The sequence below is a fragment of the Phaenicophaeus curvirostris genome, chromosome 4 (genome assembly GCF_032191515.1).
Source record: "Phaenicophaeus curvirostris isolate KB17595 chromosome 4, BPBGC_Pcur_1.0, whole genome shotgun sequence".
NCBI classification, from domain to species: Eukaryota; Metazoa; Chordata; class Aves; order Cuculiformes; family Cuculidae; genus Phaenicophaeus; species Phaenicophaeus curvirostris.
The window spans coordinates 47,108,533-47,126,353 of record NC_091395.1 but is presented as its reverse complement, the minus strand read 5'-3'; the positions used below and the strand labels follow the sequence as shown (position 1 = coordinate 47,126,353).

At 40.3% G+C, this 17,821-nt stretch overlaps 1 protein-coding gene across 6 annotated transcripts in view; it reads left to right on the top strand.

Annotated features, from left to right (window-relative positions):
* Positions 1-1,995: 1,995 nt before the first annotated feature.
* MICU3 (mitochondrial calcium uptake family member 3) overlaps positions 1,996-17,821 on the top strand; it is a 50,358-nt gene continuing 34,532 nt past the window's right edge. For all 6 annotated transcript variants that reach the window (XM_069855976.1, XM_069855978.1, XM_069855975.1 and 3 more), the window contains exons 1-2: positions 1,996-2,232; positions 14,364-14,517. In XM_069855976.1, coding sequence (XP_069712077.1) covers positions 2,011-2,232; positions 14,364-14,517 — 376 coding nt within the window. In that variant the 5' untranslated portion in view covers positions 1,996-2,010. The remainder of the gene's footprint in view (positions 2,233-14,363; positions 14,518-17,821) is intronic.

The window sequence follows — 17,821 nt, the reverse complement described above, 5'->3', positions numbered from 1 at the left end:
CCTGTCTTTATAGAACAAGTGGTCTTCAGCTAGCGCTTGTTATGCTAAGGAGGCTGCATGTAGCCAAGAATATTTATCAGAGGAGAGGCTGCTGACATGGCAGGTGTCTGTGGTTTCCTGCTGAAAAGGCCCTATTACACAAAGGTATAAAAGGGGAGACACTGTAGTCTGGAGTGACTTTGAAATGAAAGGAACAGTAAATATGCTTGAAATAGGAGCCAGGGGAATGCCTCTTTTCTGAGGATGTGAGGTGAAGAAAGGTACTGGAACAAGAGGTTAGATAGACCTGGGGAAGGCAGAAGTTTCCAGCCTACTGGTATTTAGGGAATTAAATATTTAAATTGAGACCAAATACAACCTCCTGCTTCATACTATGTTTATAAAAACTGTTCCTCGTGGGACCAAGTGCTGCCTATGGACACTTCATAGCACTGTTGAAAAAATCATGGAACAGCCTGCGAGACTACTCACCAGCTTTCAATGAATTTAAAAATTGAAGTCATAATAACCCAAATGTTAGTATCATAGGCAATGCTATTTAATTTCAGTTTATGTGACACATTCCTTGCGGTTTCAGTTTCAGCTGTGTGTTGGGTAGGTACAGCAAGTTTTCAAAGCTTTAGAAACGGATTGGGACGTTACTAGGATTTAAAAGACTGATGAAGTTGCAGCAGCCTTCACAGAAACATAGAATAGTTCGGGTTGGAAGGGACCTTAAAGATCATCCTGTTCCAACCGCCCTGCCACGGGCAGGGACTCATCGTGCTAGACCAGGCTGCCTAAGGCCTCATCCAACATGGCCTTGAACACCTCCAGGGATGGGGCAGCCACAGCTTCCCTGGGCAATCCATACCAGTGCCTCACCACCCTAATGGTAAGTTCCTCCTTATGTCTAGTCTAAATCTGCCCCTCTCCAGTTTATAGCCATTACCCCTAGTCCTATCGCTGCAAGCCTTTGTAAAAAGTCCCTCCCCAGCTTTCTTGTAGGCCCCTTCAGGTACTGGAAGGTCACTGTAAGATCTCCTTGAAGCCTTATCGAGGCTGAACAGCCCCAACCCGCTCACCTGGGAGGCACTCCAGCCTTTTTATCATCTTTGTAGCCCTCCTCTGGGCCCACTCCAACAGTTCCATATCCTTCTTATGTTGAGGATTCCAGAACTGGACAGAATACTCCAGATGAGGTCTCACAAAAGAGGAGTAGAGGGGCAGAATCCTCTCCCTTGACCTGCTGGCCACGCTTCTTTTGATGCAGCCCAGGATACGGTTGGCCTTCTGGGCTGCGAGTGCACACTGCTGGCTCATGTTGAGCTTCTCATCAACCAGGACCCCCGAGTCCTTCTCTGCAGGGCAGCTCTCTATCACATCATCCCCTGTCACCGTGTCACTTGGAAGAAGAGGCCAGCACCCTCCTCTCTACAACCTCCTTTCAGGTACTTGCAGAGAGCAATGAGGTCTCCCCTCAGCCTCCTCTTCTCCAGGCTAAACAACCCCAGCTCTCTCAGCCGCTCCTCATAAGGCCTGTTCTCCAGCCCCCTCACCAGCTTTGTTGCTCTTCTCTGGACTCGCTCCAGAGCCTCAACATCCTCCTTGTGGTGAGGGGCCCAGAACTGAACACAGGATTCCAGGAGCGGTCTCACCAGTGCCGAGTCCAGAGGGAGAATAACCTCCCTGGACCTGCTGGTCACGCCGTTTCTGATCCAAGCCAAGATGCCATTGGCCTTCTTGGCCAGCCAGGCACACTGCTGGCTCATGTCCAGTCCCTGTCAACCAACACCCGCGGGTCCCTCTCTCCCCGGGCAGCTTTGCAGCCACTCTTCCCCATGTCTGTGGCACCGCCGGGGGCTGTTGCGCCCCAAGCGCCCGACCCGGCACTCGGTCCGACCGCCGGCGGCCGGGCGGGGGCTCGGTGGAGCGGCGGGGGCGCTGCGGGGCGGGGACCGGGGGTGCCTCTCGCTTCCCCACCCCTTTCCCCGCTTCTCGCGAGGCTCCGCCGGGGCGGAGCGGGCGGGCATGGCCGCCCTGCGCACCCTCCTGCGGTGGCGCCGCCGCTTGGGCTCCGCCGCTCCGCCGGGGCTGCGGCGCTGGCGGCGGGAGCTGGGCTGGGCGGCGGGGGCGGCCCTGGCCGGGTACGCGGGGTACCGGCTGTCGGAGCGGCGGCGGGAGCCCTCCCGGGAGCCGGGCGGGGCGCGGGCGCTGCTCCCCATCCCCGTGGCGGCCGCCGCCAGGGAGACGGTAGGTGTGAGCGCCGCGCCCCGCCCGGGGGCCGCAGAGGGGACCCCGCTCGGGGAGGGGCAGAGGGGCTCCCGCCGTGCTCCTCCGGGAGAGGGGCTCCCGCAGCCCCGCCGGGGCTCCCGCGGGCGGCTCCCGGCCCGTGACCGCTGCGGTCACACCTTCGCCGCTCCTCGAAGCGCCGGCGGCGGGCGTTTCTGGCGCTCCGTGTATCAAATCTTTCTTCTCCTTTATTAGAAGCTGTTATTTAGCGAATGGAACCGCTTCTGATAGTGGAAAAAAAACCCAACAAACCCCTTGTATCTCTTATTTTTATTTAGGGCAGTTATCTTTTTAATATAAAATGTCGTGTGCAGTCAAAAGTTTATGCGGAGCATCATAGTAAGCGGTAGCGTAGCGCATGGTACACTTAAGTAACACTTCAGATGGATCTGGTGAGGCCCTGGAATGGGTTTCCCAGGGAAGCTGCGGCTGCCCCATCCCTGGAGGTGTTCAAGGACAGGTTGGATGGGGCCTTGGGCAGCCCGGTCTGGTGGGATGTGCCCCTGACCATCACAGAGGGGGTGGAATTGTATGATCTTGAAGTTCCATTCCAACCCAAACTGTTCTGTGATTCTAATTCAGTGAAAACATTGGAACTTCTTAATATAAAATCTTCTGTGGAGTAAAAAGTTTATGCAGAGCTTCATAATCAGCGATAGCATAGCACATGGTGCACGTAAGTAATACTTCAGATGGACTAATTCAGCGAAAACATTGGTTGCCCAGTCATGGCTGACAAAACCAGTGTAAAAACAGTGCGAATGTGGAAAATGAAGTTTCCTTTGATAGGGAGAAACTCCTGCACAGTCTCATATGTAACGCATGGTAATGATAGGGGGGTTGCCATTGAAAAATTGGATATTTCCAAAAATGTCAAGAGCCATGATGAGGTGGTTTGTCAGTATGGTAACTGCTAAGATTGGAAATCAGTGGTGCAAATAGACAGCCTGCTTTCTGTAAATCAATTTTTATCTTTTAATGTGTTTGGGAAAAGGATCTGTATTTTTGCAGTGGGGGCCCTGGGCTTAAGTATGGATGTTCTTAGCCCTTTTGCCCTGAGCTGTTAGCCAAAAGGCAGGTTCTGTTGGCAGCAGCCTTTACAAAGCCAAGTTAAACCAGCTTTTGGATTATTTGTGTATTTGTTTTCTTGAGTGTGTTACTGTGACAGAGAGGACCAAAGACAAACTTGCAGCCTTCATACTGTTTTGATTTGATAGGACTTTACATTGCTTTACTTATCCAATCTTAATTCTCAATCATCTTTCAAGGGAAATATGGCTGCTACGTCTTTTAAAAGGCCCCACAGTGGAACGGGGAGAGAATCAGAAGAGTAAAAGTGAGAAAACTGGTGGGATGAGACGAAGACAGCATAGGATGTGAATCAAAAGCCACCTAAGGAAACAAAGCAAAACAAGGAATTCATTCACTACCTCCCATCTGCAGGCAGGTGTTCAGAACGTCACCCCCAGCTTCCTCCTTCTTCCTCAAAATTGTCAAGCATGATATCGTATGTATGGGATATGCCTTTGATCTGTTGGGGTCACCCATCCCAGCTGTGTCCCCTCCCAGCTTTTTCCTGCACTCTCAGCCTACTCGCTGGTGGGACAGTGTGAGAAGCAGAACAAGCCATGACTGTAACCACTGCTCAGTAGTGTTTAAAACGTCACAGTGCTATCAACAATGTTTTAATCACAAATCCAAAATATTGTACCATACCAGCTAGGTAACTGTCCCAGCCAAAATGAGTACACATTCTTGAATTTCTGCATCTTCCTTATTTCTTTAGAATAATTTTTTTTTAAAGTGTAATAAGCAAAATGGCCTTCTTGCTTCATCTTGGCAGCTCCAGCAAGACAGCAGGATAGGTTTTTGGTCCCCCTAAATATTAAAAAAGTAGAGTTAACTTAGTTTGTCTTGACTTCCAAAAAAACAGCTTTCTTCTTGCAGGTCACCTGCTTCCACTTAACGTTCATACAGCCTGTGAAAGACTCTTGAGATTCATGCTGGGCCCAGTTAGTATCCCTGCAGGTTACTGTTCTTCAGATTTTATCTCTGAGTCCAAATAATGCTTGACAGTAGTGGTGGAATATTTAGGAATATCAGGTTGATACTTAGTTGCTTTGTCCTGCTGCTGGCATCTAGTATTTGCTGATGCTCTAGTAAATGTGGAAACCAGTAAATTTTAAAAGGGATTTTAGATTCCAGTACTAACACTGACAATTACACAGATGTTGATGGGACACCTCCCCGTTCTTGGCCAGTTCAGGAATAAGGTACATCATATGAAAGTAACTGAAACAAACTATGTTTGAGTCTCCTAGAGGAACTGCTAGAATAGTCTGCAGATTCTTCCTGCTCTGTGCAACTTACACTTTAAGCCTGATGAGCAACAGATTTGTGATTTATGTGTAGGTCAATAAAATGTTGCTGTTTTCTAGATGTCAAGTAGGCTATGATATGTGTCACCAGCATGGGGTCAAGCAGTGTAGCAGACTTTTTGAACAGACAAATTTTGTGTGGTCAGTACAAAAAAATACTCCCTTGAGAAAGCATATTGTTGGAGGTGTATTGGTAGAGAGTAAGATTTCTTACCAAAACATCGTGATCCTATACTACTTATAGGAAAGCCAGATGGCTCTCTGAAAATAATTCCAGTCCTGAGGTCTAGGGGCCTTTATGTGGTTACCTGGAACAAAGTCTTGCATGCTATAATAAAGCAACAGTTATGCTGTTGAATTTATTACCAGTGTCCACAAAGACTTACACTTAATTCCAGGATTGCTGCTGCGTAATATTTCAGACCCAAAGTAAAATTTCCTACTCAGAACTGCTGGTTTTGTTTCTGAAAGTTTTGATGAAGACTAGGAGAACTATACTAACAGACAGCTCTTTTATAGTCTAGGAGATGCTTATGCTGAGCAGGATACTCTTTAAAGGAATTGTTGATTTGTTACACATTCTCTGTCCTGACAACTGAGAGCAGGGTTGACCCAAAAAGAGGCCTGATCCAACATACTGCTTATGACATGTCTACCTTGTTGGAACAGCTGTGTTATCATGTTGTTTTTTTCAGAGAAACATAACAGTTTCACAAAACCATAATCCAGTGACAGAATTCCTCAGAGGAATTAATATTTGTCTTCTAGTTCCTTGTTTCCGTGCTCCTTACTTCCAAAATCCCTGTCATTTGTAAAGCTTATTAAAGCGATGCTTCTTTGCTTTCCAGAAAGATCTTTTCTGTAATCATGTTGTCATTGTGTGAAGATACTGAACTCCGGGTATCTCCTTATTTTTATGAAGTATTCTCTGACAGTCACTTCCTCCAAAAGTGATGTATGAATTAAAAGGGGGCAGGGAGGGACAGACACAGAATATATGCTTTATCACGTTTCTTGAAGGCACAGTCATTTCCAGGAGAAGGAAGCTGCATACTTTGGATGTTTCTAGAGGATTTTTTTTCCCTAGTACCTCAACAGTATTGTCAAACTCTCTCTTTGTGAAAATACTCAAAAGGTCAAGTTTATTTGTAGCAGCGCATTTCTAAGTGGATTACATCATGTGTTTCCATCTCTGTGAAATGAAGAACAAGACTTTAACTCCAGAAAGTATGGTAGACTCCCTAGGGAGGAGACTGTCCTGCCTGCTCGAAGAGGATGCCATTCCAAGAGATGTGTAGATTTTTACAAAAGAAGGATTTTTAGCTAGCTAACCTTTTTTTCGTGAGCATTCTGCTTTTCATGTCATATGTCTATTGCCAAATGTAGGAAGATGGTTTGGTCTTTGGCTGATGACATCTGAAGCTCTTCACTTCAGCCTGAGAAGGATACTACTTGCCAACCAGCTGTAGTAAGAGTCACGCTGAAGGAAAAAAAAGGTCTACCTCTCAGTGTCAGTTCTGTGTTCCTCAGGATGTTAAAAAGAGGTGATACATGTTTGGCCCAGACAAATCTAGCCACTAGTATGTTTTAGACTTGCATGCACGGAAGCATGTGGACATGTATAGAAGGTTGTATACACTGACTAAAGTTTCTTGAGGAAGTTATGTTACTTCCATGTGAAACTAATGTAAAAAGGTGTGTTGGAGAATATTTTAGTGTAATAGTTATTTTGGAGGATTTCTGGAATAGCTGTGCTTACAGGTAAACAATGTTACGCTACGGATTTCCTGTAACAGAATTGTATTTGAACAGGGCCCTTTTTACAGTAATTAAAACACATTCCAGCTTCCTGTGCTTGTAAATATTTTAATATAATAATGTCCTTGTCTCAGTGAAGTGGGATCAACTAACAGAATTGTTGGCTGTACTACATGTAAGTAGTCTGCTAGAAATATAACTTCAGTAAGCATCAAAACAGTTTTGTCTGCTTTGGGATTTTCCCACACTGGAAACTTGACGTTTAACCTTTTGGCCACCCAGCATGAAAACAAAATTGTGCTACTTTTATCTACATGGGAGCGTATTAAATAAGCCTGAAGTCAAATATAAACGAAGGAAGTAAGGAATAACATTGCTTTGAAAACCTTTTTATTTTAATAATTTGCACAGGTTCTCATTGATGGAAGACAGATTAGTTTGCGAGCAAAAATTCAAAGAAACTCACTCACTTGAAATAAAGTAGTTAAGATTAAACTACTGTAACAACACTTGATTTGACTGCAAGCAAAAGGTACTCTTAGTATTAAATGTTGGCTTCTTTACTTAAAATAGTCCCACCTTTATCTCAGTTGGAAGAAGTAAGAGAACACTGGTTTGACTTGAAACATAGCAGAGGTGTGGGATTTTGTGTGATAACTGTTGGAGGGTTTTGCCTCATATTCATGCACACAGCATGTATATTTTTACCTATTTATTTTGTAAAATATTTTGCATTATTTGTAGATATTCTTGGGATCTGGGAGTTGAAGTATTTTTCTGGGTTTTGATAATGGATTCTTGTAGCTAACTTCTGCAGGACTTTATGAGCTTGTAGGTGTCCATTTTTCTTATTTTCCAAGTGAAAAATCCTGTATCTGGAACTTAAGCTTGTCTCTGTGGGAAAACTAGATCTTTTGCCATAGAATAAAACTTCTACACTACTGACTTAACATAGTTTGAGACTAATGCTAGGCAAAGGACATTTCTTTTGTGTGTTTTAATAGGAAGTGCAGTGATGGCCTGTTTTATTTTTTGCACTTTACTTCCACTGAACCTGAGCCGTATCATTACCATTTACTGATATTTTCAGATATTGCAGAATCATAACAACTGCAAAACTTCAGTTATTTTAGCATCACTCTGCAAGTTCATCTCCTGTGTTAGACCATCTTATAGCAATGTAGTTATTGCCTAGGTTTCACTGGAAGGCCTTACAGGTTAACATATGTTATACCAAATTCAGACAGACTGTATCTCTGGGATAAGACAACCAGTAAGACAAACGTGGGAACAGAAATGGAGATTAGCCCGTGCTTCAAGGAAGTTTGAGTAATATTTGGAAACCTTTGGTGAGAGCACCAGACTTTCAGGGCATTTTGACTTGTCTACACTGATAGACACAGTATATGGAAGATGAGCCCAAAATGGGGGTGAGTTTTGGACACTAATTTTGCTTGATAGGAATCCTAGGTTTTCTTTTCTCAAGTATTTGCTGTGAACAGAGAAAGAAAATAAAGAGGGATATCACTCTAAAAGAGGTTCTGCAAGGAATGCTTTCACAGTTGATTGACTTTAAAATGCTGAGTGTCGGTAACAATGACCTTCATCTAAAAGACTACTACTCTGTGAGAGATGTGATGGTGTTACTGTAGCTTTATATGGCCCTCTAAATGTAGTCATTCTAGAAAATAGTTCTTAGGGAATTATATTAAGTCCTTGAAATATGTTACTGAGAGAACATTATCATCATATTTTCATTTGTGTAATGAATTTGAAACTTGGGGGCTTTTCCCAGAAATTTTAGGCTGTTTGTAATACATTTGTAGCAAAGATTTGAAAATGGAAGCAGTTGTAGTTAAAATCTTATGTTCTCCATTCAGAGAATTAATTACCAAATTACTGTTTGATCTTCAATTTAATTTATACTCAACCTTGTTTTTATAAGCTAATGTTAAAATGGACTGTATTATGGTAAATGTTTCCTTCTCTTTCCTTTTCCTGGTGGTAGTTTGCATATAAGTACTGAATCCATTTTAGAAGTGCTTTAAAATATTTCCTCTGTGTGAAGATTAGGTATGTCTATTCCTTTCTGTGTTAGGGAACAGCAAGAAAATAGGCCAGACCATTTTTTTTCTCTTCAGCTGATTTAAACTGAGAGTAGAAGAGCCGCGCAGTCTCTGTTCTTGATTTTGCAGAAGGCACATGGAAACCAAGGCTGTGCATAGCAGTACCAGATAAAGGCACTGGATTCCTTCTGCAGCCCTTCTGCAAGGCTATGGCAGAAGCAGACAGGTGGTGAGAGGTGAAATATGGAACGACAAGGTACCAGAGTTTGAGGGAGGAAGGGCAGAGGATGATAACCATGAGCTGTTTGATGGCAGGTACCGATGCTTAGATTTCCTGGAGAATAAGGAAAAGGGACCATATTGGTCATGTCTGCTGATGAGCTTCAGTTTTGCCTCTTTTTGTGTACTTAATAAGTTGGGAAGTTGGAAGGATGGAAATTCTGGGTATCCCCTAGATTCTTGGCTTCAGCTGTGGGGATTTTTTTTCGCTCCTAAAAGGTCTAATAACAAAGTAGATCAACGTACATGTGCAGGTAAACCTGCTATCCTGCTATGCCTTAAAATTAAGGTAATACTACCATTGGCAGATTCGTGACATCCTACTTGAAGGAAATGGCAGAGAACCATAACATGATATAAGATCATGGTAATTATTAGGCAGGATTGCCAAGAGGATTAGTAAACAGAACCATGAAAAAAAAATCTCCCCTCTATTATTTGTCAGAGGGATGTACTTTCATGAAAGTTTTTGAAGATCGTTGATAATTACAGGGAGATTTAGTCTGGATAAGCTCTTGAAACTTCAAATAGAAATTAGAATCTTATTGAATCCTGTTCATTCCTTCACTGACAGTACCTTCCCTGAGGTGTTCAACATCTACTTTCTATGTCTTGTTCATGTGTCTGTTGGATTTGATACCAGTGCTGCTGCAATAAGGTTGCCTAATGTGGGCATAAATACAAAATAAATCAGTTGAGAGCAATTGGTGTTGTTAAGATTCTCATACTTGCCTCACTGGATTATGATCTGTTCATGTTGGGGGAAAAATGAGACAGGAGTTTCATAATTCTGTTTTGGGATAAATTTCTTAAATGGATGGCTGAAGAGGTGGAAGATACCATACTTGAGAGTGGCTTGGCTTTTAAGTAGCATATCAATTACTTCCTAATAATTAGAGCTTTTATGCAAGATACTTAAAGTTTTTATATGTTACATAACGTCATGAGTACTAATAGAAGAAGGAAAGCTCTGAACAAGAGATTTGGACGAGAAGTGTTATTATTCCCAAGGATAGTTTCAGTTTTCATTTGGTGAGGTGCATGCCTGGAGTCTTCTGCAGACAAACCTTGATTTTATTTAGTGTATGAACCGGAAATCTAATACACATTAAGCCCTATATGTATGTGTTTGAATTCATGTTGGATCACTATCATAAACAACTTAGTTTGATTATTTCAAGCTAAAACCACAGAGGTCAAAATAAAGTGGTATTTTTATTCCCTAGAATAAAACTATGCTAAATCCTGCATTTTTCCCATCACCATAACTTGAAGTTTGCTGCTGCTGGTGGAGCTTGCTGCTGGAACAGGTGACGTTTTGTTTTCCATAAGCTGCAAGTTACTGTTGCCTGTGTTTTGGATCAAATAACTGTTCTTGTGGGATAGATCCAGGCATTTATCTGACTAAAACTTAATAACGCCAAAACACAAATGTCCCAGTTGGACCAGTGCCCTTATCCAGTTTGATACATGGAAAAATGAGCATGAAGTGCTAGAGCAAGGGCAGGCAGGGTATTTAAGCTGCTAGGGATGTACTGCACTTTCTGGTGACAGGCCGTGTTCATATCTGGTTACAATGACTTTGAGCCAATGTGAAATGTTGGCATTGCTATATTGTCAGGGAGAAACTCTAGACTGGATGCAGTGAGGCAGAAATAAAGGTTTTGCAGACCTGAGTACTGGCATGCAATAAGTTTAAATGTGGCTTGAAAATTCCATGTTTGCAGTATGTTATTTTATACTTGAGGGCTACAAAGGTGATCAGAGGGCTGGATCACCTCTGCTATGAGGACAGGCTAAGAGAGTTGCGGTTGATCAGCGTGGAGAAGAGAAGGCTCCAAGGACCTTGTAGTGGCCTTCTAGTACCCAAAGGGGGTGTACAAGAAAGCTGAGGAGGGACTTTTCACAGGGGCATGTAGTGATAGGACGAGAGGGAATGGCTATAAATTGGCGGGGGGAAGGTTTAGACTACATATAAGGAGGAACTTCTTCACAACGAGGGTGGTGAGGCACTGGCACAGATTGCCCAGGGAAGTTGTGGATCCCCCCTCCTTGGAAGTGTTCAAGGCCAGGTTGGATGGGGCCTTGGGCAGCCTGATCTAGTGGGAGGTGTTCCTGCCCATGGCAGGGGGGTTAGAATCAGATGATCTTTAAGGTCCCTTCCAACTCAAACCATTCTATGATTCTGTGATTATAGTAGCATAGAGTACTTAAGACAGCATTGAAATATGCATCTGAGAGTTTAACAAATGCTTTTCTAAGTGTCTCGAGTGAAGCGTTAAGCAGTAATACCTGAGATAATGTGAATTTCTTGAGAGCGCAAAGAATCTTGACATACCCTTCAAATACTAGCAGTGACCAAAACTAAGAGGATATTTCTTGAGTGATACATTATCTACAGATTCTCCTGTTTATGTATGATTGATTATGACTGATTACAATTGATTATACATACTGCATGAGTGATACAGCCTTGAAGCTGTTTCTTTTCTGAAAATTGACTTTGCAGAAATATTGCTTTATTGTTCGTGCTTACAACCTGCATGTACAAAGCTTGTTTGTAGTAGTGATGAAATAACATATGTATCAAAAATAAGATAGGTTATTAAACTTCAAGTGCAGGGATAATCCATTATCTCACTACAAGCTCTACCAAAATAATTTGGTTGTGTAAATCCCGCGTGAAGGCATAGCTTGAATGCCACTGGACTGCTGAAGGGTCAGTAATACCATAATATGCAAACAGTGAGATAGGGCAGAAATATTTTAGCTTGCATGTGAGTATGTCAGAAGAGAAGTAAGCATTTTTTTTTGTCGTTCTATGTTGAGTTTATTGATTTTATTTATTTCTCCCCATATTTAATTCGGTGATCATTTGAAAATTATAAAAAACACAAAGACCAGGTTTAAAGCTGGTTTTCAGGCTCAAGTGCAGAGGATTTGTATGTAGAACAATCTACTGAAAATTAAATTATTTTATAAGCATTTCTGTTACTCTTACTTTCTGTGACATTTTTTCCATTGACACAAAACTTTTTCACAGATACCTGCACAATAGAAGTGATCATTTCAAATAGCCTAGATACAGCCCAGAAAGAGCAGTCAATAGTCTTTTTTTTCCTTCTAGAAAATTGGATAAAATGTCTTAGATAAAGTACTGAATTATTAAGACTATCATATTGCTGTAGTTTGGCACTTTATATGTATATTTGAAGGCAATGCCAGTATTTACCTGAGCCTGACATAAATTGTATGGAAAAAGGGGTGGAATGTTGTGGTTTGAGTTAGAGTCAGTTTTGTGACTCTAACTCAGTTTCGCCTAAGTAACTTCATTTTCTGAAAGCAAACTGCATGTTTTTCAGACAGATTCTCTCTGCGAGTGATAGCACAGGACATAATAATGCAGAAAGACTGATGCTTATACTTACTTCTGTAGTAACCAAGGCCATCCTTGAGCTGGTGAAAAAGGGCACCTGCAAGGAGGGACAGACAGGACAGTTGATGCTAAACTGACCAACTGCGTATTCCATCCCATATACATCATACTCAGTATAAAACTGAGAGATCATGAGGGTTTTGCCCTCTTCTATGGCTGATGTCCAGTGAGGACCTCATCTGTCTGTTTGCCCCTAATCCTGGATCTGTACATTCCTGAATCCAGTTCTGTGTTCAGCTCCCTCCTAGCTGAGTGTCTGCTCCACAGTATTGGTAGTGATGTATAGTCAATGAGGGGTGGGGACGTGATCTTATATATTTGTATGTATTCTAATACTTTCTAATTAATTCCAGTATTATCATAATTTCATTAACACTGTAATTTTAGTTTCCAGCCTGCAAGTCTTACTCCTCTCGTTTTCCTTTCCCTGGGAGTGGGGGGAAGGGAACTGAGAGACCAATCTGCATGGTTTTAGCTGCCAAAATTAACCAGGTTGGGGTTATATGTATGTGAATTTTTCTTTTGTTTCTTTTTTTTTTTTTACCAAATAGAAAGTGTTTGACCACTTCTGGGCACATTTGGTTTTGATGTGTCTACTTTATAATGCAAACATAATTTAATCTCCTAGTTACCACTGAGGCCATAAAATTCTGTTTCACTGCAATAGTCTTACTCATGTTTTATTTGTTAAAGACATCGTTTGGAAAACAGAAGGAAAGTGAGCTGTGATGTTTTACTTCCTAATACAAATATAAATAAATACAAATAATTGCTGAAATTTATTCTTAGAAAGGTTCTGGAAAACAATTTGCATTTGTAGTTGAGGACTGTTATCTCTTAGTGGACAGCAACTGCAGACATCTCCCAAATTATCTTTGTATTTAGTTGTCTCTCTGAAAAAACAAGATGTGTTTGCCTGTTTTCCAAGTTGTTAAAAGAAAGCATAGGCGTTAGTTAAACCATGTGCTACTTGTGGCCTTTCCTTAGTTTGACACTTGAAGAATTTTAGGGATACTGTATGAAATGACAAGAACAGTGAGGACAATGGCAGCTCAGGTTATTTCATTGATAAGATGCTGTGTTCCTCTTCTAATGTACTTGGAGACATTAGCTGTATCATTACTCTTCCTTTTATGAAACAGTGTGGGTTTGTTTTTTTAATCTCTGGTAAAAAGTTCAAGATATTTACTTGAGGGTAGTGAGGCACTGGCACAGGTTGTGCAGAGAAGTTGTGGATGCCCCATCCCTGGAGGTGTTAGAGGCCAGATTGGATGAGGCCTTTAGCAACCTGATCTAATGAAAGGTGTCCCTGCCCATAGCAGGAGGGCTGAAACTAGATGATCTGTCCATTCCAACACAAACCATTCTATGATTATTTTTTACAAGTTACTGAATCCACAGAGGAGTTTGTTTCATTATGGGTTAAAAAAAGGGTTTCCGCGGTGGTAGCATATTTTCTGTTAAAAAGTCTGACAGTGTAACAAAGATGTAATAATTTAGAACCTACAGTGTTGTACTACTAAGTTACATGTAAATCAGCTGGATGGTACCAGAAACTCCTGACATCTATAAGCTCTCATGAGGTGTGAATTTAACACTGTATAATACTTCTGTAACTCCATTCTCCCAAGTATAGTAGCTTTAATTGCATTGGATACTTGAAATAGCAGTATCCATAGAAGATTTGCAGTGACATATATGATGGAGGTGTCTTGCCTGTTATTGTCAACAGCTGTACTCAACACAAAGAAGCCGTATAAAAAAGTGTTATTCCATTTCCTTCTCTCCTGAAAATGTCAGACAACTGAAACAATTTTAGCAGTTTAAAGTCTGACTGCTGAAGGTACATGGACTTCCTTGAGTTAAAGTTGCCCCTTTTTCTATGATTCAGGGGCCTAAGCTATCTTTTTTTTTTTCTCTCCTTATTTTTTAGGTTTTTTTCTGAGCTTGGGTACAGTCAACGATTTCAATGCATAAAGATTTGTAGATGACTGAAAATGATAGCAGTGAAATACTGGTTGTGGTTTCAGCTCTTACCGTATAAATATACTTGAATGCATTTGATTTTACAAATTATTACCTTTACATTTACAGTTTATTTAAGGTGCATGACAGTGGCAATTGTAAACCAGAACTTTTTTCATACATTAAAATTGTTTCCTTCTGTCTTTGAAGGTTACAGAAAACACATCAGACCTTGAAGATTTACACCTTTATGCAACTCCTCGAGAACAACGATTTCGTAGGTTTGCCAGTTTAGAATTTGAAGGACAGCTATATATGACTCCATATGACTTCATTCAGGCTGTCACAAGTGATGAGCCCAAACGTAAGCAGGAGTTTTATACTGATAACATTGCTAGGGAAAATGCCAGTAGTCTATGTTGTTTTTCCATTTGATTTTGATTACTGTTTATGTTTCTTATTGTGGTAAAAAGGCGTTTAATGGTATCCAAGTGCATACAGTCTGCATCCTGATCGTTATTATATTGTAAACATCTCTGTAATAGTCATCAGTTACATATTCTTGTCTTGGAGGTCACAGACAGCTCAACAGGTATGAAAGACAAGAAGTTCATTTGTATGATTGCATTGATGCAGTTACAGTTCTGGTTTCTTTCTAAGCAGGCTGTTATTGCTGTTAAACTCTTATCTCTTCCTCTGTGTAGTTTTTGTGTAAATAGGCAGGCAAGATACAAGTTCTCTAAATAATTTAGAATAACATTGTTTTACAGGTTTTGTGCCATCTTAAATTCTCATCTGCTATGTTGTTGGAGGAATTTTTGCCCTACAGAGTCTTTATACCATATCACAGCTTTCTAAATCACGTGCTTTGAGTAAGAGTTTCAGTTCCCCAGGGGATCCACTTTCTACACTTAAAAGTTGCCAGAGTCAGCACTATGTTTAATTAATTTAAAAAAACCTGTCAACTTTAGTTCACTTAAAGCAAAAATTTTACAATAAGTATCAAAGAGTGACTAAATAATAAAGTGAAATATTACAATCCATTTCAGATCTGTGTGATTTCCCAGCCCTCAGGCTTGTAGTGCACTGGTAGCAGCGCACAACTTCTGGGGAAAGTGACTCTCTTTCCTCAGGTGTAATGTGTGATAACTCACCTTAGGTCTTTCTTCCTAAAGTCTGTGCCATAGAGCTAGTATAGAGAACAGTCAAAAGTAGCTGAAACAATCAGGAGATAGCTTAAAGCTCTGTGCAGATATTATATTTTTCCCCTTTGTTGTCTTAGCAGTAATGAAACAAGATTCAGCCGTGGCAGAAATGTAATCAACACTTCTGTAACTTTTGAATGAAGATATGATCTCACTGTAGCAGAGAAGGCAGAAGATAGAGATTAGTTGGTGAAAACTTGCAAAACTTTGAAACTGTTACCAGAAAGCAAATCTTGATTTTCTTTTTTGCTCTGCAGTTGAAAGAGAGGAAGCAGATTTCTTATCACAGAAGTTAATACAATTACATCTCAGCACTTTATATCTACTTTCTCTGCCTAGATCTCCAAGCCTTCCTTTTTTTGCTGTGGAATTGGATTTCACCATGTATGATCTTGAAGCCTTTGTGCAATATACTGTACATCAGTTAAAAAACATTTTGTTTTACTCCATCTTATGACATTTTGACTGGTCTAACTGCACTTTATGGTTCACTATTAAGATTTTTCCATGCTAATGACATTTATGCTTTTTCCACTCTCACTGTAAGCATTCAGATTGAAACCAAAAAACAACCCTAAACCAAAAAAAAACATTAAGCTTGCAAGGACATTCTGTTCTTCTCATGCCAGAGGAGAAGAGGTCTGAAGTTGAACAGTCAGGCACCTTTCTGAGTTCAGTACAGCAACCCTTGTTTGCATCAAAATCCTTCCCATGCATCCACTTCATCTCTGAGACTGAAAGCAAAGCTAACCTGGATGTCCCTTAGTTTTACAGAGTACACTATTATTAGGGTGTACATGACTAAGAATTATTTTAAGGGATAGTATAGAAGGTTGTAACTAGGTAGAAGTGGATGACTTCATTAGAGTGGAAAGTACATTTGGACAGAATGCTGATAAGTGAAAAATAATAGATTAAGTAGGTCACCTGCAGGGATTACCACTTTCAGCTTCTGATCTCTGTTAATTTTAACCTTTGTACTGCAGCTTTGTTAAAGTGCTGCTTTGTCTGTTTGGGCAAGTCTTAGTTTTCTGTCTTGCTCTGTAAAGTATATTTCTGAACTAAATAATACATGTTCTACATCATACTTTGCATTTTTTGATTATTTTGTAAATAAGTTACAAGTTGTAAATAATGAGGTTCATTCAGTCTGAGATACTAAAGTATCTGTATTTTGCAGAAAAAAAAAGAATATACATGTTGGGTTTTCTATGGATGAAGACTAGAAAGGTCTTGAGTTTTGTCAAAAAGCTAAAATGCCCTTTGAAGAGTAATAGTAGCTCTTTAAGTCTGCTTTATAGAAAAGCTAATAATACTAGACTTGAATGAGATTTGTGATGGAGTGAATGCGTCTATTGTGATTGATTTACTTTGGAAATCTTGTAAACCCTACAAAAGTCAAGAGGGTGTTCACTTCCTTTTTTGATTAAACACTAACTTATATGGTAAGAGTATGTTTTCTTTTATAAAATGTAACTTTTGAATCCAGTTAAGTTATTTAAAAACATAAAAATAAACACTATAATTAACTTGTTGCTGCTACCCCCTTTAGGATACAGGCTTTTGTTTGGGAAAATATATTTTTAATAATCATACTTGATAAATTTTTATCATCTGAATATATGTTTATATATTTAGAAAGCAATTAAAAGAAGAGGAAATATGCTTTGTTCCCCTTAACTCTAAGTATAGTAATTTTAGCCAAATACTGAGCTGTAAGAAGTATGTATATACAGGTAAATCTTCACTTGTTTGTCTAGAAAGAAAATCTGTATGTAATATATGAGGCCAAGAAATCATCTAATTGGAAAATTACGTATATTAATTCCTTTTTTTTACGGTAGGCATAAACAAACATCAATTTGTGTGGAAAAGGGGGCTGCTTTTGGGGGGTAGTTTATTTAGTATTTTGAGACAAGACTTTAATTGAAATTAAAAAAATAAGCAAAAAAATATATATGAAAATCTGTTAGTTCATGTTATGATGTAACCTGATGCAACTCCACTGTAGTTGGAGTGGGATTTGCAGACAGTCTTAGGACAAACTTTTACCAAGATATAAAATCAAATTTTTGGGAGTCTAACCGTGGAATCATGAAAGACCATAGTGAATAACTTCTTTATCATGACAGTTATTTAACGGAGCATGGAGTTGATTAAGAAGGGTTTTCTAATGTCACAAAGTGTTTTGCTTGTTAAAAGAAGCCTTTGCCAACCACAAAGTTATGGATTTGACCATATAATATGTTTGTACCTTCAGGAATTCTGATATTCACAGTGCTTTATTTTAACATTAAATCTGTGCAAGTGTTTGTCTCAAGAAAGTGGCGATAAACCCCAAGTTTTGAAGTCTTGAATGGATGTGAACAGCTGTTGTCAAATGCCAGTATCTTTTCCTGCACCTAGAGTCTGTCATGTAAGGCATTAGGAAGAAAGCATCTGTTTAGTCTTGTTCATCATCAG